This window comes from Miscanthus floridulus, chromosome 6 (genome assembly GCF_019320115.1).
Source record: "Miscanthus floridulus cultivar M001 chromosome 6, ASM1932011v1, whole genome shotgun sequence".
NCBI classification, from domain to species: Eukaryota; Viridiplantae; Streptophyta; class Magnoliopsida; order Poales; family Poaceae; genus Miscanthus; species Miscanthus floridulus.
This window is the reverse complement of record NC_089585.1, coordinates 145,398,340-145,418,871: the sequence shown is the minus strand read 5'-3', so window position 1 is coordinate 145,418,871 and position 20,532 is coordinate 145,398,340. Positions and strand designations below refer to the sequence as shown.

Sequence of the window (20,532 nt, the reverse complement as noted above, 5' to 3'; positions counted from 1 at the left end):
ACTTTTCCAGGGCAAATGACTCAACACTAGTATTCTCCTCATTTCACTAACCCCAGTGTTGTGCCATTTGCTCACCCCCTGTCTTTCTATTGATGCAGAGCGGAGGCCTGGAGAACACGTGGCTTGTTGATTCCGGCTGCTCGCGCCACATGACCGAAAGTTCCAAATGGTTCTCCAGCCTCGACCCCATGCAATACAAGGAGTACATCACATTTGGGGACAATAGCAAAGGTAAGGTGCTGTCTTGTGGGACCATTCGGGTCAATGAGTCTTTTATCTTGAAGGACGTTGCTTTGGTTTCAAGCCTGCATTTCAATTTGCTCTCTATTTTGCAACTCCTTCAAGATGGGTTTGAGGTGTGCTTTAAGACTGGACTTTCTCGTGTGCTCGATTCTCAGGGACATCTAGTTTGTCAGATCGTTCCTTTCGGCTGAGTTTTTAGAGATGATTTCTCTCAGTCTTTCAGTTCTTCTCGCTGTTTGGTTGCCGGATCTTCTTCTGATTTGTGGAAGTGGCAAAGGAGACTTGGTCACTTGAGCTTCAATCTCCTAGTGAGGTTGAGTTCTCTTGACAAGATCTGAGGATTGCCCAAACTTAAGTTTGAGAAGGATCTGGTATGCCATCCCTGTTGCCACGGAAAGATGGTGGCTGCTTCCCATCCTCCAGTGACTCAGGTCATGACCACAAGACCCGGTGAGCTACTCCATATGGACACTGTTGGTCTGGCTCGGGTTCGGTCATAGGGAGGGAAGTGGTATGTTCTTGTGATCGTGGATGATTTTTCTCGCTATTCTTGGGTGTTTTTCATGGAGGGCAAGGACGAAGCGTTTTCTCATGCTCGTGACTTGATCTTGAGGTTGCAAACTGAGTTACCAAAGAATGCCATATGAGCTATCCGTAGTGACAATGGCACTGAGTTCAAAAACTCTTAGTTTGACACCTTATGTGCTTCCTTGGGTCTTGAACATCAGTTTTCTTCGCCCTATGTCCCTCAGCAGAATGGTGTTGTTGAGCGCAAAAATCGGACTTTGGTTGAAATGGCCAGGATGATGCTCGATGAGCATAGGACTCCTAGGCGTTACTGGGCCGAAGCCATCAACACCGCCTGCCATGTTTCAAACCGCATTTTTCTTCGTGCTTTCTTAAAGAAGACATCCTACGAGTTGCGGTTTGGGCGTCCACCCAAGGTGAGTCATTTTCGAGTCTTCGGTTGCAGGTGCTTCATTCTTAAGCAAGGTAATCTTGACAACTTTGAATCTAGATCTTCGGACGGTATATTTCTCGGTTACGCTTCTCATTCACATGCGTACCATGTGCTTAATCTTGAGACTAACCGTGTCATGGAGACTTGTGAAGTCACCTTCGACGAAACCATGCCCTCTTCTATTTCTGTCTTTGAACGTGCAGGTGATGAAGAGATGGGTGATAGCATTTTCATTGAGGATGATGATGACATCGATTGGGATGATCCCAAGCCATCTCAACCGGCTGCCCCGATCGAGCCAGCTTCGACCACTTCGGCTCACGGCCCCGAGCCCTCCACCTCTACTTCATGGGGTCCGTGCGAGCCGCTTCCTCAATCGACTGAGGAGGCCCCAGCTGTGGATGAGGGGGAGGCAACTTTGTCTTTGGGTGCACCTCGACATATCCAGCGATGCCATCCTCCTCAGACCATGATCGGCGACATCGACAAAAGGGTAACGCGTTCCAAGTCTTATCATATTTCCCATTTCGCTCATTCTGCTTTCGTAGCTTCTTTTGAGCCTCGAGATATTGGACACGCACTATCTAATGCCGATTGGGTTAATGCTATGCATGAGGAGTTAGAGAACTTTGAGCGGAACAAGTATGGGTTTTAGTTCCACCTCCACCAGAGTGCCACCCCATAGGTACAAAGTGGGTTTACAAGAACAAGCAGAGTGAGGATGGGGTGGTGGTGAGAAACAAGGCGAGATTAGTGGCTCAGGGTTTTTGCCAAAAAGAGGGAATAGACTATGAAGAAACCTTTGCTCCTGTTGCCCGTCTAGAAGCCATTAGGATTCTTTTAGCATTTGCAGCTTCGAAAGGGTTCAAGCTATATCAGATGGATGTGAAAAGTGCCTTCTTGAATGGGTACATAGAGGAAGAGGTTTATGTGAGGCAACCCCCTGGCTTTGAAAATCCAAAGTACCCCAACCATGTTTTTAAACTCCACAAAGCCTTGTATGGTTTGAAACAAGCCCCGAGAGCCTGGTATGAGCGTTTGAAAGCTTTCTTGCTTGATAAGGGTTTTAGGATGGGTTCCATAGATAAGACTTTGTTCCTCCTCAAGCAAGGCACAGACATCCTTTTGGTTCAGATATACGTGGATGATATAATCTTTGGTGGCCCTTCTCATGCTCTTGTTGCCAAGTTTTCAGATACTATGAGCAGGGAATTTGAGATGAGCATGATGGGTGAATTGACTTTCTTCCTCGGGCTGCAAATCAAGCAAACTCGTGAGGGGACGTTCGTGCACCAAGGCAAGTACACCAAGGACGTGCTCAAGAAATTTGATATGGGTGAGGCCAAGCCTCTTTCGACGCCTATGTCAACCACGACGGCCCTAGATGAGAACAAGGAGGGAGAAGGCGTGGACCAGAAGGAATACCGAAGCATGATCGAGTCCCTGCTGTATCTAACGGCGATGAGACCGGACATCCAGTTCGCAGTCTGCTTGTGCGTGCGCTTTCAGTCTTCACCGTGCACGTCTCATCGTCAAGCCATCAAGCAGATCCTCAGGTACCTTCGTTTCACACCCGAGCTTGGTCTTTGGTTTTCAGCCTCCTCCTCTCTTTCTCTTTGCGGGCATTCTGATGCGGATTATGCTGGTTGTCGTGTTGAGAGGAAGTCCACTTCGGGGGCTTGTTAGTTTCTTGGATCTTCTCTTGTGTCTTGGTCTTCTCGCAAGTAGTCTAGCGTCGCCCAATCCACCACAGAAGCTGAGTATGTTGCTGCTGCTGCTTGTTGTTCCTAGATGCTTTGGATGATAGCTACTCTGAGAGACTTTGGGTTAGAGTTTAGGCGAGTGCCTTTGTTTTGTGATAGCACCAGTGCCATAAGTGTAGCCAAAAACCTAGTCCTTCACTCAAAGACAAATCACATAGAAGTTTGCTTTCACTTCTTGCGTGACCACTATGAGAAAGGTGATATCGATCTGCACCACATTGATACCCAAAACCAGCTCGCAGATATCTTCACCAAACCACTTGACCAAGCCTAGTTTGCTCGCTTGCGAGGGGAGCTTGGAGTTTATTTCCCTTTTTAGAGGAGGGAAACTTTGGTTGTTGTATTCTAGTTTTGCTTTTCTTTGAAGTTTAGCCTTTGTTTTTATATCATACTTGCATATCATATCATCATGTATCATATTGCATCCTGAGCTTCATCCTTATAGTAGCTAGATTGACACTATGCTCTTGTTGGGGATGTTATGGATATACATGATGTGCTTTTGGCTTAGGCTCCTTTTGATCAATTGATGCATGTTATGAGCTAAGCTTGTTTTCCAAACTGTGAACTTGATTAAAACTTGTTGAAACATGAAATGTGTTCACCACTACTTGTGGCACTAGCATGTGTAGAATGTGTCAAGATCTTTTTCTTGCTTCATGTATATGCTTAGTTGCTATGGCTCATACTTTGAGTTACACACTTGCTTGAGAAACTTGAATTTGTGCTAAAACTTGAAAATCAAACTCAGTGATTTGAAAAGATCGGGATGGGTCTGTACTATCCTATGTCAGAGTATCGAGACAGCTCCAAATTGCACTTATTGGTGAACTTGAGCTCTGTAATGGATACCGAGATCATTGTCTTAAGCTTCTGATTGCCTTTGGCATAGGCTTGACATGGTCGCTAAGTCAGGTTTTGATGGCACAGATAACCTCCCGCACACACTTGTCTGACAAACTTTGGTAATAAGCTGCATAACTCTGATAAATTTCAATTGGTGTCTAAAATTTGATCAAACCACCAGTTTGTCTCTTGACATGATGTGTGAACTTTGTTTGGGGTAGTTCACTTTGCATACATGTGTAGCACAAGGTCGATCTCCTGTCTATTTTTGCTATGTGCTCCTTTGGTGGTGAACCCTCTTTTAAAATTGCTCAAACTTGATCAAACTTGCTTAAATGCCATATTTCGTCTCATTTGGTCACCTTGAGCATTTGCTAGCACTTGTATGTGTTGCTATATACATGACAGCATCCACTAGAGCATTCTTTCAATCTACTTGCTATAATCTTGAAGCTTCTGCATTCGTGCATTTCTGCATTCATAGCTTGTTTTGAGGGGGAGTTGCAATTCTTGGGCTCTAGCTTGATAAGTGCATGTGTCAACAAGGGGGAGAAGTTTCCACACTCACAATGTCACAAGGGGACACAAGGGGAGAAAACTTCCAATTTCACCTAAAGTTGAGAGATATGCATTCATTTGAGAGAGATTGCACTTGTTCAGGGGGAGTTGCATTTAAGGTGTTTTGCTAGATGTGTTGAGCCTTTGCCTCTTCTGTGTTGAGCCCTTGCCTCTTCTGGAGGGTCTAGCAGGTTTTTGGTTTTTCGAGCTTTGCTAGTGGTGTTGAGCCCGTTGCATCTTCTTGAGGGCTAGCTTTGTTTTACTTAGTTGCGTCGAGCCGTTGCCCATGTCTTTGGGGACCAAGTTTTGCTCATTTTCAAATGACCTGGTTCTTGCCTTTTGGTCGTTTGGGTGAGTTCTTTCTTTTCTCTTCTTTTTTTTCTTTTGCTCAAGCTGTTCGTGTATTGGTGTTGACAATGCACTCATCAAGGGGGAGATTGCGAACACAAGGTTGACAAGTACCCTTGTGTGTTCGTTTTGTGATGAGTGATTGTCAATGTGATCCACGAAGTGGGTTGAGTGGTGACTAACCCTACCATGGCGAAAGCTATGTGTGCGACATGTCTTTTGGCTTGTGTTGTGCAGGTGTGGAGCTCGGATGCGGTGGTCGACGGTGGGGTGAAGGTCAAGGAGGACGTGCCGTGCCGACAGACCGGGAGCGGTGAAGGACGAACGTGAGGCTTGGACCGAGGGACCTAGAGGCCGGGTGACTAGCCGCGGTGGCTGACACTTGGGACATCGACAAGTGCAAGAAGACATGGAGTGACGGTGTTGACCGGGTCAAGACGGCGAACGCGCGAGTCGAGTGAGGCTCAGGAGGACTTGGCGGGCCGGCCGGTCGAGGACGGCGGTGACACGTGTCGGATGGCGGGGGACGCGTATGGAGTACGCTACCCGCGGACGGTTTGATGGTTTGGGTCTCAAAACCATCGGATGGACGGTTTACGGGTTTGGGCCTCAAAACCCGGGCGGAGGTTCCGAGGAGGGACGGACGGCACATGGCGGCATCGGGGAGTTCGCGTCGAAGCGAAGCTACCGGTGAGAAGGCGCGGTGGTCGTCGGATCAAGATTACACCGGGTTGGACAACAACGCCCTTGGGCTTAGCGGTTCAACTCATTTATATCCAGGGGCAAAACTGGGAATGTGTAATAGCCCTGTTAAATAGGATGAGGGAGCCCCCATCTCCCTTACCTCCTCTAGTTTTCATTTTTCTCCTTTAGGGTTTCTTCCTCTAGTTTGCTTCCATGTATGAGAGAGGTCCACAACTCAAATTGTGACTTGGTTTTGAAGGAATCGGTGGCCGTAACCATCGTATGTCCTCCGGGATTCATGATTTAGTTGTGTTCTTGATGTGATTTTGGTGTTCTTCACGAGCTCCTTTTGTCCCCTCTTGTTTCCCCTCTCGATTCTTCGTTTTGGGATTGTTTTGGTTCGTTCTTGTTGCCTTGGATCGATCAATCACATGAGTGGAAGCTTTCCACCGAAGGAAATCCTCTAATTCCTCACGAGATCGCAGATCCGGGCAATTTTAGTTCTTGACCTATTTTTTGGGGGATTCTTCAATTCCTTCGATTCACGGAGTTAGAGTTTGTCTCAGGCCATGATCCTTTAGAGGTTGCCTTTCTACTCCATTGTGAACCCTTGTGCAAAGTTTCAAGTCATTTGGAGTTGATTTGATCAAGTTATGGCTTGATTTGATTTTTCCTGGGAAACTGCTCGCTCATACCGGACGCGTCCGATATGATCTAGGACGTGTCCGATATTTCTAACTTTGGAGTTTTGAGCTGAAATTTGGTGGAGACCTTCCCTTGGTGTCTAAGAGCTATGGTTAAAAATTTCATGTTTTTTGAACACCGTTTGACGGGGTTTTGGATTTTTCTCCCTTGGTCAGCTTGCTGCTGAAAATACCGGACGTGTCCGAAAATACCGGACGTGTCCGATATTTGCAGCGGCAGTGCTGTTTTCTTTTGGGAGTTTGCTCGTTTGGGCTCCGATCTGTGTTCCGTTTGCTTTGTGGTGACCCGCTGTGTTCTGAGGGAGCATCCACCCTTCTCTAGGGTCGTGGTCATATGCTTTTTGGGGATTGATATTGGGACAGTGGTCGAAGACTTCGAAAGAAATTTGAGGCTCCCATTCACCCCCCTCTGGTCGCCGTTTCCGGTCCTTCAGAGAACCTTGCCCATCTTTCAGGCCCAGACAAAATTAACTGTTCGGGTGCCTACTTCTGACATTACGGCCCACTGTCTGAGCAACCGCAGGGCGGCCGGCGCGCCGCTCGTTGCTCGCCACCCCGCCCCAGGCCGCGCGGGAGCCACGCTCGCGCAGCGGCGCCCCTCATCGGATCTCACCGCTCCTGGAGGCATCTACTGCTTCGCGGTGTTCGCGTCAGGTTGTACCTAGTGGCGGACGGCCATCGGCACCACCGTCGGGTACAACCCTGTCACGGGCCGTGTCGACCTCGCGCTGTGCCCGGAGGACAGCGCCGCCGCGGGCAGGCTCTGTCGCGCCACACGCAGCGGCGGCGACGTCGTGGTGTTCGGGCTCGACGGGCGCGGTGGCTGGGAGGTGGCCACCACGGTCTCCATCGCCTAGATATTACAGCAGCCTTGGCAAGCGGAGCCCGCTTACGAGCTGTCCGACTCCGATGACGAGGAGGAGGCGGGGTCAGGCAGAGGTGGAGCGCGCGGGGGTTGTCATTGCCGTGGAGAACAGGTACAGGGTGCGGGTGCCGAGCGACAACGCGAGGCTGCTGCCGTTCCAGGGCGCCGAGGTGGAGGTAGTGCACTGGTGCTGCTGACCTGCAGGAGAGTGTGGTGGCGTTCAAGACCGTGACGCGGCCCGTGACAGAATAATTAAGCTTTTGCTTGTGCATGATTTCTGTGTGGAGAAACCAACTTAATTTCTGAGCTGCTTGCTGTACATAATTAATTCCAACTCAACTTTTTTTAATAAACAGGAGGGGTTGCCCCCTACTGGATTTTATTTTATAACAACAAAAAGAATGGAGTACAGAGTCCACAACATAAGTTCAGGAGACGAAGGAGGCTAGCCATGAATCAAGAGATGGTTGGTATTTAGTCCTAGCCCGTAGCTTAACTTGCTTCTGCTATGTATATGCTCCTACATATTTGGGCAAATTCTACACAATAAAGTTGAATTCTACATTTGATTTTATGACTAATCTAGACGGTAACAAACTAACATTTCAGTCACTCTAGGATGTGGAAGTTCGTCGGTTCCCATGTTCAATCAGATGGATGTGACTAACAATTCAATTGATTTGATGAAGGATGTCGTCATATGAACCATCATTTGTAATAATCTAGCAAACTGTTTATATGAACCACTAAAAATTTAGACTAAGTTTGCCTTTCTAAAATGGTTATTTACATGTGACTCAGTGAACAATTCAATGTCTTATAATCAGTTAGCATATCAACAGTCTCTGGTTCTTGAGGGGCATTATAGACAATTTTTATCAAACCTACAGTTCCATAGCTGTTTCAACTAAATTGTTTTCAGCTTTCTCACAATCCACAATAGTTTTTCCACATCTTACAGTTCAACTAAACACACTCTAAGAAAGAGAAGATAGGGATCACAGAAATTGTAAGAAAAAAGTGGAGAAAAGAGAGTTGTAGAGACAACAAGAGTATGCTTATGTCGGATTGGTGGTTTCCCTTTCTTCGCTAATTTGACATGGAAATTGTAACGACCAACCATTTTAACTCATAGCTAATCATAGCTAAGTGTACAGTAAAAGAAAAAATGATTTACAACAAGCTGGACAGTTGGCACCCTTTGATATTAAAACACATAAATCAATTATTAATCCTTTGATGGTGTTTATCTAGACTTGTAGACCAAGTTCACTCCACAAAAGGTTTCGGACCACCATTGTTTTACATATATAAAGTACACTAGTACATAAAACATTGTGGCTACAGTTCAACAGTTGGTATACACGAGGTGTAGCCATGTCCTTCTAGAAAGGAGTCAACCAATCAACTAGCAGCAGCTCAACAACACACAGTGAATTTCCTTGATCAAACCATGACTGGGATTAAAATATCTTAGGAGAGATTGAGGAAGGTAGTAGAAAAAGAGCTCAGTAAGGGTGAAAGGAGCCTTGCCTCCATCGAAGAGTAGTCCTGCAGCTCCTGGCCCTCCACTCAAGGTTGAGACCTCCAGAGAAACACCCCTCGTCCACTCCTTGCATGAAAAAACACACCAGCTTTTCCAACAGCACAAGATGGTGACTTGATCACCATGGAGAGCACCTGGAGTGAGAATGAAGGGGGCTGATCAGGAGAGGGAGTCACGAGAGAGCCCAGGTGCTTGCAAAAAAATCCGGAAGCACATTTGAAGCAATCAAGACCTGCAGGAGAAAGAGCAAGTGTCTGAGGGAAACAAGGCCGAGATTGGAGCTAAATATCATCAAGATTAAGGTGAGGTTTCACCTACACAACCTAGAGAATTTTTTCCTTGTCTACCAAGAGCACCGAACACATGCCATGGGGACAGATATCTTGACTGTACTAATTTTGCACATCAAACAAACACTAGATAATATGTTCATGCTACAAGAAAAAGATGTGCTAGCTGTTACTAGAACAAGAACTAGTATTCTTCTTTTTTTCAACACAAGTAGTCACATAATACTTAAACCTGGGATGAAACTCTAACACAAAAGCTTAGTACACTAGAGCTCTCAAGTGTGTAACTTTGAGTTACAGAGTTGCAGGCTAGGTTAAAAAAAAGAACTGGTAGATGTGAGGGAGAACTCACTGTCAGGTTGGGGAGAGTTGTTGCCGGAGTCCAAATCCCCACACATCAGCATGCTCGGGGCTCCTTGGCTTGCCTAGGTGCCATGGCTGCCAAGCTCGGCACCTCAGTGGAGCATGCCGCCGCCGCCGCCGCCGCCCAACCTGCACACAAAACAGAGAGGGAAATCGGAGGGGGGAAATCAGTACATAGCAGCCATAGACCATATAGATTGATTCTGGAGTAGAAACCTTTGGAAACCCCTAACCCTGGTTGTCGATCTGGTGTGGATCGCTTGAGCTCCATGAGTAGCAGAAGGGGAAAAGAGAGAGGATGGAGCTAGTGAGAGACGAGAGGAGACTAAGGATGGCAACGGCGCGGTTTCGGCTCGGATATCCCTGGTTTCGGGTCTCGCATGTTCGGGTCGAGGATGATTTCTCACTCATAGTTTTTGGGTTTGGGGTCCCGAAACCTATCAGGTTTGGTTTCGGATTTGGTTTTCCACATGTGGATATCCAATGGTGTTCACACCAAAATTTGGGAGGAGAACATGGGAATTCAAAGGCTTCCAAGATTATGTCAATTAAGAAGTCGATTGCATAAGGATCGATATCAGCTGATTTAGATATGACTCTGGAATCAGATCTCTTTGATTGACATCAGCAGATAACGATGATGAGCTACGGTTGGCGCCAGGAAACTACATATCGGACTTTACAAAAAGGGAAAGATTAGGGTCCAAGTTATCTTAAGATAGGAATGTTTTCTTCTATGCCGAAGATTGTAATGAGTCGTGCTCGAGTAGGATTCATGTTTAGGCTTCGGGTATAAATATTGGACCTCGGCTATTGTAAGAGGACACACAATCAATCAAATACAAGTTACTTACTTTTTTCGGCTCCGGCCACCCCTTAGGAGTAGGAGTAGAGTAGATCTCGACGAGTTCTTCAGCGAGTAGGGTTGCATCGGTCCGGTCGACCTCTGGCTTGTCTGTAAGTACCGTCATGGCTTATACTTCTGTTCGTATGGCTGCATCGATCCGATCGACCTCCACTGCGACTCTGGTATAAGCTAGTTATCGACTCTTGTCTAGTTCAAGTACGGCTGCATCGATCTGGTCGACCTCCACTACTTGAACTAGATTAAGGTCAAGTTATCGGCTTTATCTAAGGGTGGCGTCCTTCGGATAGATTCATTAAGTTACCGATATTGCTTATTGCTTTCATTATTTATTTAATTACAATAATATCACTTCGCCCGATTGGAATTGATCTAAATAGGTCTTATATCATGTTTAACCCATCGTTTATTAATCTAAACTGATCTAATCTGCACCTTAAACGGTGAGTTATATTTTATCGGCTGTTTTATGTCAATCTTGATCGTGCATAGTGCGCGGTTAAGGCATGTTTGGTCTTGAATAGATCTATCGGCTAACGAGAACCGTTCCATAGCCCGTTATCACGGTCTCTGTGATTCTGCCTCACACTCCACTGTTAGCACCGTAGAGTGGGGATCGTTATTTGGTAGATCTGTTCCTGATAGGGTATGACCTTAATTGTACGATATGCCTGAATCGGTTGTTTTAGTTGATATCGAGTGTTTTCACATATGCAGTTCACGTCATGAGACCGTTGAAGTAAGGATAGGTTGAAAGATGTGTTAGCCCCATAATCTTATTATTGTATTACGGCCTGCATGATTCTGCCTCATGCCCCACTGATATTAGTAATAAGTTAGGGTCATCGAATTTATTGATGTTTCTACAGTCTACATGATTCTACCTCATGCCCACTGATCATAGCGATAGATGAGATCTAATATGTTCGTTAGATTTATCTCTATTAAATGGTTAAATGATGATGGGCTAAATTTTTATATAAAAAAGGGATTCGGTTACTTACAGTCATTGGCTTAGCATAAGCTGATTAGTATTGACATCCTACTGCCATTGACTAATATTTATCTAAATAACGATATTCATCCTGAATGATAACCGTTTTTTCTTTCATAATTACATGAGCTTTAACTAATTTATTCTTATGAGTATGCTGAAATCGGCTATTTAGTCGATCTCCTTCCACATCGGCTCTCAGGGCCGCACATTCGGGACTGTCTAGCAACACCGACATGTTCTGCCGTAAATTACTGATTAGTTTTCTCTCCTTGTCAATTATAGGGTCAAATTGGCTGGCATGTCTCGGGAGGAGTGCGCAGGATCGATAATCCCTATGTTGAAGCCAGGTGGATCTCCAGCTCCATCGAGCAGACCCTTCCGGCTTGCTCGTGTGCCTTAGCATGGGACGAATTTTTGTGCCGACACACGTTCTGGCACGCTCGGTGGGACCCCACAATCGTCATAGCGGCTTACAACAACAACAACATCCTTATGGTACCTTATGAAGACCTACCTGATGGAGATAAAGATGTCATCAGCAAAGCTATAGAAGAATTTTAGAACAAGTGTTTGTTGTCCTACACCAAACACATGACAATACAATTGTTTAAAAATATCCACTACCCAGAGTTCTGTTGCATGGACAGACAGATGCAGATGAGGCTGAAGATAGTTGTTTCTTTACGGAAGCTATAAACAAATCTGTTTATGATGCCATATCGAACCATAATAAAATTCTCTTGAACACATTCCACAACACCATGAAAGAGGTGTTTCATGGGTTTCTAGTTGATCAGGTTGGACCGGCTTATTACAACATTCCACATCCGTCGACTTAATGGACTAATCAAACCGGTACCAACTGTCAAGAAGCAGCACCAGCTGGTAATAATAATGTCTAGGCAGTTCAGAGTTCATCTGAGCAAGCTCAAGGTGCTACTACAAATCAGATATAGTATAATCCTGGATCATCAGTGCAGCATGTGCAACAGCTGGCGTGGCAAGGTCAGAACTAGATGATTAATTTTGGCACATCAGGCCATATACCATCGTCGGCTAAAAAATAGCACCATCAATTCAAAGGATCCATAGAGATATAGATCCTAATGTCTATAACCAGATACTTCAAGTAGCACTACACACACAACACCATATCACAATCAGACATCTGATGCTAAAACTTTTTTATCGATGGATGATCTAACGCTAAAGATAACTCACAGACAATCTGATGCTAATTCTCCATTTAGAGATTAACTGTCTGTCGCTATAGGTAATCATCTTTAACGTCGAACTATCCATCGCTGAAAACAAGTATAGCATCAATCCGTCTGTCGCTAAAAAAAGGGCCCCACCTTGCTCACGCGCCCATTTACATTTGGCCCTTGTGCCCAGAATTTTGGCACGTTGCCCTAAAATCATACAACGAGCCACGTCGCCCAGAATCCTTTCCGTGGTCACCGTTCGTCCACGTCGCTAAGAAACCCCCATCCACAAAAATATCTCCCACCTCTCCCCATACTCATCGCAAAAAAAAACTCTCCCATCCGCTCCCTCTCTCACTCTCTCACGAGGCACGCCAGTCGAGCCTCCCGTGACCCCCGCCCCCACCGTTCCCGCTCCCGCCGCCTCCGCCCCTGTCGTCCCTTCTTCTCCCTCTCTCCTGATGTGGCGATGTGCTGGCCCCCTCGTCCGTCTCTGCTTTCACCTTCCCCTCTCTCTCGCGCGCGATGGTGCGGCGCATCGGCCGGTGAACGGCGTAGGCGGGACGGTGGCGCATGGGCGCCAGTGAGCCCCGCAGGTGGCTATTGCCGCGGCTGCCACCCCCGACACGGCTTCCTCCCACCAGTCCGCGTGCACTCCTGGGCTCGACGAAACATCGAAACCCTAGGTGCCTGTGTTCGACGCCTCCGTCTGCGCGCGCGTGGCCTCTTCCTCGGCGGATCGGCTTGGCAACCAGATTTGGAGGTACCTCACCCTCTTCTTCTCTGTCTCATGGCTCGTCACCTAGATCTATCCTCCATCTCATGGCTCCTCACCCAGATCCTCCCTCCCTCCATCTTCCCCTTTACGCAGTGCAGGACAGCTAAGGCTGAGGCACCGACCAACTAGGGAGGCAACAGTAAACGAGCAAGCTACAACGACAAGCACCAAGTACCTCAAATTTTAAATGCAGGAAGTAAGTACCGATGAATAACTATGGTATTATTCTGATTTTTAGAAGACAACCATAGTCTAAATGGTTTTTCCTATACTCTCATCATTCTTCTGGAAATATATTTTCCATATTTAATTAGCTATGTATGTTTATACCTCTTATAGCTTAGCAAAATAGTATAGTGGTGGTGCATGCTATATTTATCCCAAATATTTCCAATATGTACCATCCCGACCTCCGTAAATATATTAGGTTCTCTGTCTTTTGGATTGGGACAGACAGAGTACTTGAGAGCCTTGTCATATGTGGTTCTAAGCCTACCACCATGTATGAACTTTTTTTAGCCTTGCCAACTGTTGTGGGCTCTCACTAATGAATATTTTTTTTCATATATATAGTTGTTGTCATTTGTATGAACTTCTATTTAGCTTTGTCAGCTGATGTGAGCACTGACCTTAACTATTTGTTGTCCCATTTCTTCTACTAACCATGACAAAAAGAGATTCATCCATATAGAGAAGGGATATTGCTGCATTAATTTATTTTTTTTACTAGTACCATTTTCAGTAGAGAAGTTTTTAAGTGATTTGTAAGGAGCTACACATATCACTATGCAACCAATGTCTCCATTTGAGAAAAGAAAGATATGCCGATTGAATGACCCACCTCTATCATCTTATGCCATCAATCTCTTTTCGTATACTACTATGAAAAAAGAGATATCCTTTTACATTTAGTACCACGTTGTACTCTGCTTTGGAGACATTACTGTTGGAAGAGGAACGAATGACGGTGTATTGCATGGACCTCTTGCATACCATGGCATCATCATACAGAAATCCATGTATATAATCTCTCATATGCTTGTTGTGTTTCCCTGTTTTAACTAATAGTGTATATAAGCATATGGCCATACTGTTTCTTTTCCATCTTTAAGAAATGTCAAATAGGAACTTCTGCATGAAAAAATATCATCATTGGTAACTTTCATGGCTGATGGTTGCTGGGATATTTCCATTTTTTCATATCAAGTTCAATTACTTATTCTAGCACCGTTTTGTTCATAGGTGGTGGAAGCGGACATGAACCTGCCCATGCTAGATTTGTTGGGCCAGGGATGTTGACCGCTGTTGTTTCTAGAGATGTTTTTGCTTCTCCACCTGTTGATTCTATTTTAGCTGTATGTTTCTTTTTTAGTAAAACAATGTCTAGCTTCTTAAGTAGCATAAATCATCTTAGCTGACATTTAACTGCATCTTCTCACTGTAGGCTATTCGAGCTGTAACTGGTCCCCTGGGGTGCCTTCTAATAGTAAAGGTACTCTCACTGTGATATCAGCTTTAAAATGTCAAATCATGAGATAAGAGGGATCTTTTAGTACACTTGAGGATTGTGCAATATGAGTACCTGATGCTTTGGGACCGTGCTTTGTTTATTTATTACCACATCAATAACTACCATTTCCTCCACCTATCGTCCTATGTTCATGCATGAATGGATAGAGAGGAGGGATAACATTTGCTTTTCTGAAATTTGCTTGGGACATATCAATTTTTAGTTCGATAAGAAGTCTGTGGTACATCTGTATTTGCTTTGAAAGGGGCCAAACTGTGGCCTATTTTGGATAAATGTGTATGCTTGATGTAGGGATACTGGTACTTTTCTCCATTATACTTTTCTCCATTATTTTTAAACTGCAGTGCTCCATTTTGTTCAATTTTATAAGTGTAAACTGTGAAGCATTGCACTGCTCTCATCTTACTAAGCTTCATTTCTTCTTACCCTGGTGATAGACTGAATTTTGGATTAGCTGCTGAGCAGGCAAAATCTGAAGGCTATAAGATGCAGGTTGAAAAACACACATATTACTATGTTGTGTGGCAGATCATATTAATTTTAATGACTATGTATCATTTATCCTCCAATTGTAGATGGTCATTGTTGGAGATGATTGTGCCCTTCCCCCAGCTAGAGGGATAGCTGGTAGAAGAGGTTTAGCTGGAACAATTCTTGTGCATAAGGTATTTTGTTGTTGCCATTGTATTTTCTATCCTAGATTTTCCTCTTAGGCTCATCCCCAGTTACTGGCATGTTACATTCTTTCACTCAGCCAAGTTGACCTGCAAAAATCTCTTTAACACTCATCTGATCTGCTTTTTCATGCAAGCAGCCTTTTCCCTCTAATTTAAGTATTTAACTATTCACTATGCTCATCTAAAATAATGGGAGTGCCTTTTTAAGTAAGCTGATGTGCTATCTGCATGAACACTAAACACTTTTTTTCGAACACGTAGGAGAGCTGCGTATCATTATATTAAGATGAACACTAAACACTAACTAATAGTGATCTTAACTGGAATCAAAGATATACTGCTTGTTCATGAAACACACGTTTCTAATCTAAGCCAGCACCCTGCACCCTGTACATCAAATCTAGAGACTAAACCTTGTAAAGTTAGGTGCTAGACTTGGAATGGGGAAACAGTAAGTAATAATTAGTTTTTCAATAATCTTGACTTTTGGCATATAAGATCCTTTCTGTTGGAAGAAATTCTGGCATTGTATTGCATGGATTTCAAACTTGAAGCAGCCAATGATTTCTTGTAAAATTTCTTCTCGCACTCTAATGTCTAATTTTAAGTTTGTTTAATCCATAGGTTGTTGGGGCTGCAGCAGATGCTGGTTTATCTCTTGCAGCGGTTGCAGCAGAAGCAAAGCATGCATCTGAGGTTGTTGGTATGATGGGAGTTGCACTTTCTGTTTGCACATTGCCTGGGCAAGTAACTTCTGATCGTTTGGGTCCAAGGCAAATGGAGCTTGGCCTTGGAATCGTAAGTTTAAACTGCATCTGTTATTGTGCTTGTATAATTAAACAATTAGCATACTTAGGTGTAGTTGTAAGGTTTTGTGCATTAATGTTTGTTTTCTACATTTCTGAGATTGATAAATCTGAAATTAAAACATCTATTTGTTTCCAGCATGGAGAACCTAGTGTTGCTGTTGTTGAACTCCAGTCAGTTGATGTAGTGGTAGAACATGTTCTTAAGCAGATATTGTCACAGGTAAGTTTTTTTATTTGCAATGTTTGTTTAATCCTCTATGTTTATCTATTTGTATTTGTTGAACATAATGCAAAATTTATTTTGTTTCCCACACCGCAGCCACACATATCACTACATTTTCTGGTCATATTTCTCTGTTTAATTCAAAACCCTATTTTGCATAATTTGTGAAGTCTAATGCTGAACTGTGTGTAGTGTCGATTAATTATTTAGAAAAGGCAAAAACTATAGTTTGTCTCAGCTTTGAGGTTCTCCTTTCTGTTCCAGACATATCCTTTTTCCCGTTTACCAAAAAAGCAGCATGTTTTTATTAAGACAAGCTTGGATTACAGGAGAGGTAAGGATGACAATGGGGGTTGAATGCGTATTACAAGGAATGAGGACTAATCCTCTCCTGGGATGGTTTTCCTTAGTGGAACATTATATGACTTTATCTATCTCACACTCTCAGTAGCCGCATTTTGTAAAATAGGGACTTTCTATGGCAGTATGGCTAGCTTGGCTACTATTAATTATTCATTTGGTGGCCTTGCATCCTTGCAGGAAACTCAGTATCTTCCTATCACAAGGGGTTGCAGTGTTGTTCTCCTAGTGAATGGGTAATACAAATCTGAACATTTCTCGCCACTGTATAAATTGAATAATATTTGCGGAATCAGTAGCACGAGGTTAATTGTATCTTGTTTGTGTTCCCTATCTTTTCTTCATCTTTCATGATGAGCAAGTTCGCAATTTCAATCTTGGTTAGTTGGTTTTGGTGATCTCATTGCTCATTCTTTTTATGGGTTACTGTGAAAGTTGTTTCCAGTAAACTTATCCTGGATATACAACACTAGACTTGCAGTGAAAAAAATATCATACATGGGAAAGCAACAACAATTTAAAAATTATGAGTATGTTTCAGTTGGGAAAGCAACAACACTATATATGAGAGGATTGAGAGCTTATGGCAGCGTGGTTATAATATTGTCTATCCATATAAATCGTACTTAGATTAAAATTCACTTTTTCTGATGATCTCTTTGAAAGTGTACATTACTTATTTACTTTTTAACTGTAGCTATTTCCTTTCTCCCCACTTTGTTCTGAATTGAGTACAGTTTGTAACTTTGTTCTTTAACCCCATCTCTAATGTGAAGATTAGGAGCCACTCCTATCATGGAACTTATGATCACAGTGAGAAAAGCAGTTCCTGAGTTGCAATTGGTGTATGGCATTGCCGTTGACAGAGTGTACACTGGCACACTTATGACATCTCTTGATATGGCAGGTCAGTTTTTTGCGTGATCCTCGAAATGATGATGTGGATGAGCTTTGTCATCTCTACATTCAGTTAACATGATTTTACCAAACCTCATAAGCCATTCACGGGTCAAGATAACTGCTTTGCTCCAACAGTCACGCTCACAAACGAAAATGTTTTATATATTGTTCATAATCATCTGATATACGAGCATTTGACTTAAGTGGAATTGTTTATCTAATCACAATGCATATGTCAGCATTTTATGTTGACTCAGCTTCCTAAGTAACCAGGCAGACATGCAATATTGTTTCAGACTCTTTCCCTTTGCAGGATTATCTATTACCATTATGAAGTCCGATGATAGCATTTTGAAGAGACTTGATGCTCCCACTAAAGCTCTAGCTTGGCCTGTTGGTTCTGAAGGTGAGTTAATTTGGACTGCTCCCACTGAAGCTATGTATCTAGAAAAGCCAGAATGACTTATTATTTGGAATGGATAGAGTGCCTTTAGCTAGTGTTCTCTAACATTGCTCTGAAGTGCTCTAAAAGGTGCTAGGTGTTCGGTGGGCTCCATGTCTAGTGGCTAATCAGTGCTAAGTGGGTGGTTGATTGGTGCGAGTGGCTAATTGGATGATTAGGTGCTAGGAGGAAGGATTTAACTCACACCTAGGTGAAGGCTAGGTGGGTGGGTGGGATGGTCACATTTTAGAACAATGATGTAGTCAGTTTATTTCTGGTGTATAAATTGGACCTATACTGTTATCTTCCTTTCATTATTTTTCCCCTTCTACCATCATCTCACTTGCCACACATTTCCTTTTCTTAGTACATACTAAAGACTCGCTTACGATCTGTGTTGTGCGAACATTGATTCAAGGCTGTAACAAGTGTAGGTTGTTCAGATAAATGGGAATTTATTGAGACACATAGACTGCTATCAAAACTTCCGAATCATGTTTTCAGCACGGGGGAAATATTTTAAGCTCTATTAGATCCTTTCAATTATGAATCAATTTTCTAAACTTAGTGTTGATCACTTGACTGTAGGAAACCGTCCACCAGCAAAGTTTCGTGTTCCTCTACCACCATCACCTTCAATTAAGGATGACGAGGTAAAACAAATTCCCTATTTGGATTTTTGCGATCTGTTTTCTGAGGCCGTCAGTTCACCTGTGATCTAATGTGGAAGCGTGCAAGAAGTGCAAGTAGCTTTTTGCTGGTTCTGTAGAGACTGTAGGGGTTATGGGTGTAATTTTTTTTTCAAGCTGTTATGTGGTATTGCTTCGTCTCAGTTTCTCAATGCCAGATCCAGAGAATGGGAAAACCGTGGGCTCTGTTATCATTGTCCCTTTTCACAGAACTTTCAAGACTGTTCTGCATTTTTTTATCTTTTATCACACTGGCATATGCATTTGCAGTCCCTCAGTTATCATGATTTGTTATTCTTCTGTAGATTTTTGCTCCATCACAGGAGCTGAGCAAGCAAGGGTGTATCCTGGAGGCTGCTATTGAAGCAAGTGCTACTGCAATTATCAATCTCAAGGATAGCCTAAATGAATGGGACAGTAAAGTGGGCGATGGTGACTGTGGAACCACGGTGAGTTAAATTGTGTTTACCAATTCAATTCAATGCTTATTTGACTACTGCTATTTTAGGATTGAGAAATTCACTGCTGTTCTTTTCAGTTCTTGAAGATATGAAAAAGCAGTAAGCTAAAAGCACTACAAATCATTGGCAAGAAGTTTTTTATTCTTGAAATGTAGATTAGAAATATGATAATTGTGCTGCTGACATGTGATAAAAAGATGATATATGAACTCCCACCTGGTGATACGCTGGTTCCTGTCCAGTGGAAATCATATACATGATGCTGATGATTCTCATTAGTTCTATCACTGTATCACACTTCATTTCCAGCCAGTGTCTTTTTCTGTATCATTTTCCTGATATTATAATCGGGTTAGCTAATTTTATGATATAATTCATTTTTTTCATGTAAAATATGACCAAAATTTAGTGTATTTTTTCTCTATTCCAGTTACCCTATGGATGATGCAGCTAGAACAATAAATGAAATTGGGGCAACAATCCGAAGGGTGATGGGTGGAACAAGTGGAATCTTGTATGATAATTTGTGCTTTCCGAAGGATGTTCTTATTGTCTCTAGAGGAAATAGATGAGATGGTGAGCTTATCTATGTGAGCTGTTCAAAAGTTTTGGTCAAATTTGTGAAGATGCATTTATGTTTGTTGAAGTTGAATCTTAGTTGTGTAGTGACATTTGTATTATTGTGAACAATTGTGGATGGATTAATTTTTATTTTTTTAACCATTTAAAATTGTCTCGTTGGACTGTCTATCGCTAAAACCATATGTACCATCGCACAGTCCGTCGCTAAAAAGTAGCAATGGACTATCTGTCACTAAAAAGTAGCAATGGACTATCTGTGCTATAAATATTCAGGGCAGCAGACTGTCTGTCGCTAAAAGTATTGTCTGACGCTAAAGATTTTTAGCGACAGGACTTACAACGTCTGCAGAAGTCTGTCGCTATAACTTTTTAGCGTCAGATTGTCTGTCGCTGCAGCCGCTTTTAGCGTCAGACCATCCATCACGAATCTTGGTGTTGTGGTGTAGTGCAGCAAACCAGCAAAGGACCCAACAGATGGAGATTCCACAAGGGTATCATTATGGCACAGATTATAACACCCTTCACATGATTCTGAATCCAGGGTATGAAGGCACATGGGATTTCAATCCGCAGATGGGTCAGCAGTTCTAGAGAAATCCAAATTCAAATACTGATGAGTTGTTACTGAGAGTGACCGAGATGATAAAGAATCAGTTTGGCCTAAAGCCAAAAGGACCGACCTTCTCGTATAAACGCCCAAATCCAGAATAGTACGATTTGGTCGCTCTTCCTAAAAATTACAGGCTCCCAGAGTTTGCTAAGTTTACTGGCCAAGACAGCACAAGCACAATAGAACATGTCAGTCGGTATCTTACATAATTGGGCGAGGCATCCGTTGAAGA

The 20,532-nt window shown here is 43.4% G+C and overlaps 1 protein-coding gene across 1 annotated transcript; it reads left to right on the top strand.

The window, feature by feature from the left end:
• The first annotated feature begins 13,977 nt into the window (after positions 1 to 13,977).
• Positions 13,978 to 19,785, top strand: LOC136461437 (putative 3,4-dihydroxy-2-butanone kinase). Its single transcript, XM_066460729.1, has 14 exons — positions 13,978 to 14,035; positions 14,259 to 14,371; positions 14,461 to 14,519; positions 14,958 to 15,039; positions 15,123 to 15,212; positions 15,849 to 16,022; positions 16,170 to 16,253; positions 16,797 to 16,852; positions 17,393 to 17,523; positions 17,830 to 17,922; positions 18,547 to 18,611; positions 18,953 to 19,100; positions 19,186 to 19,207; positions 19,539 to 19,785. The coding sequence occupies exons 1-14, from the start codon at positions 13,978 to 13,980 to the stop codon at positions 19,678 to 19,680; spliced, it is 1,317 nt and encodes a 438-aa protein (XP_066316826.1). The 3' UTR covers positions 19,681 to 19,785.
• Positions 19,786 to 20,532: the final 747 nt, after the last annotated feature.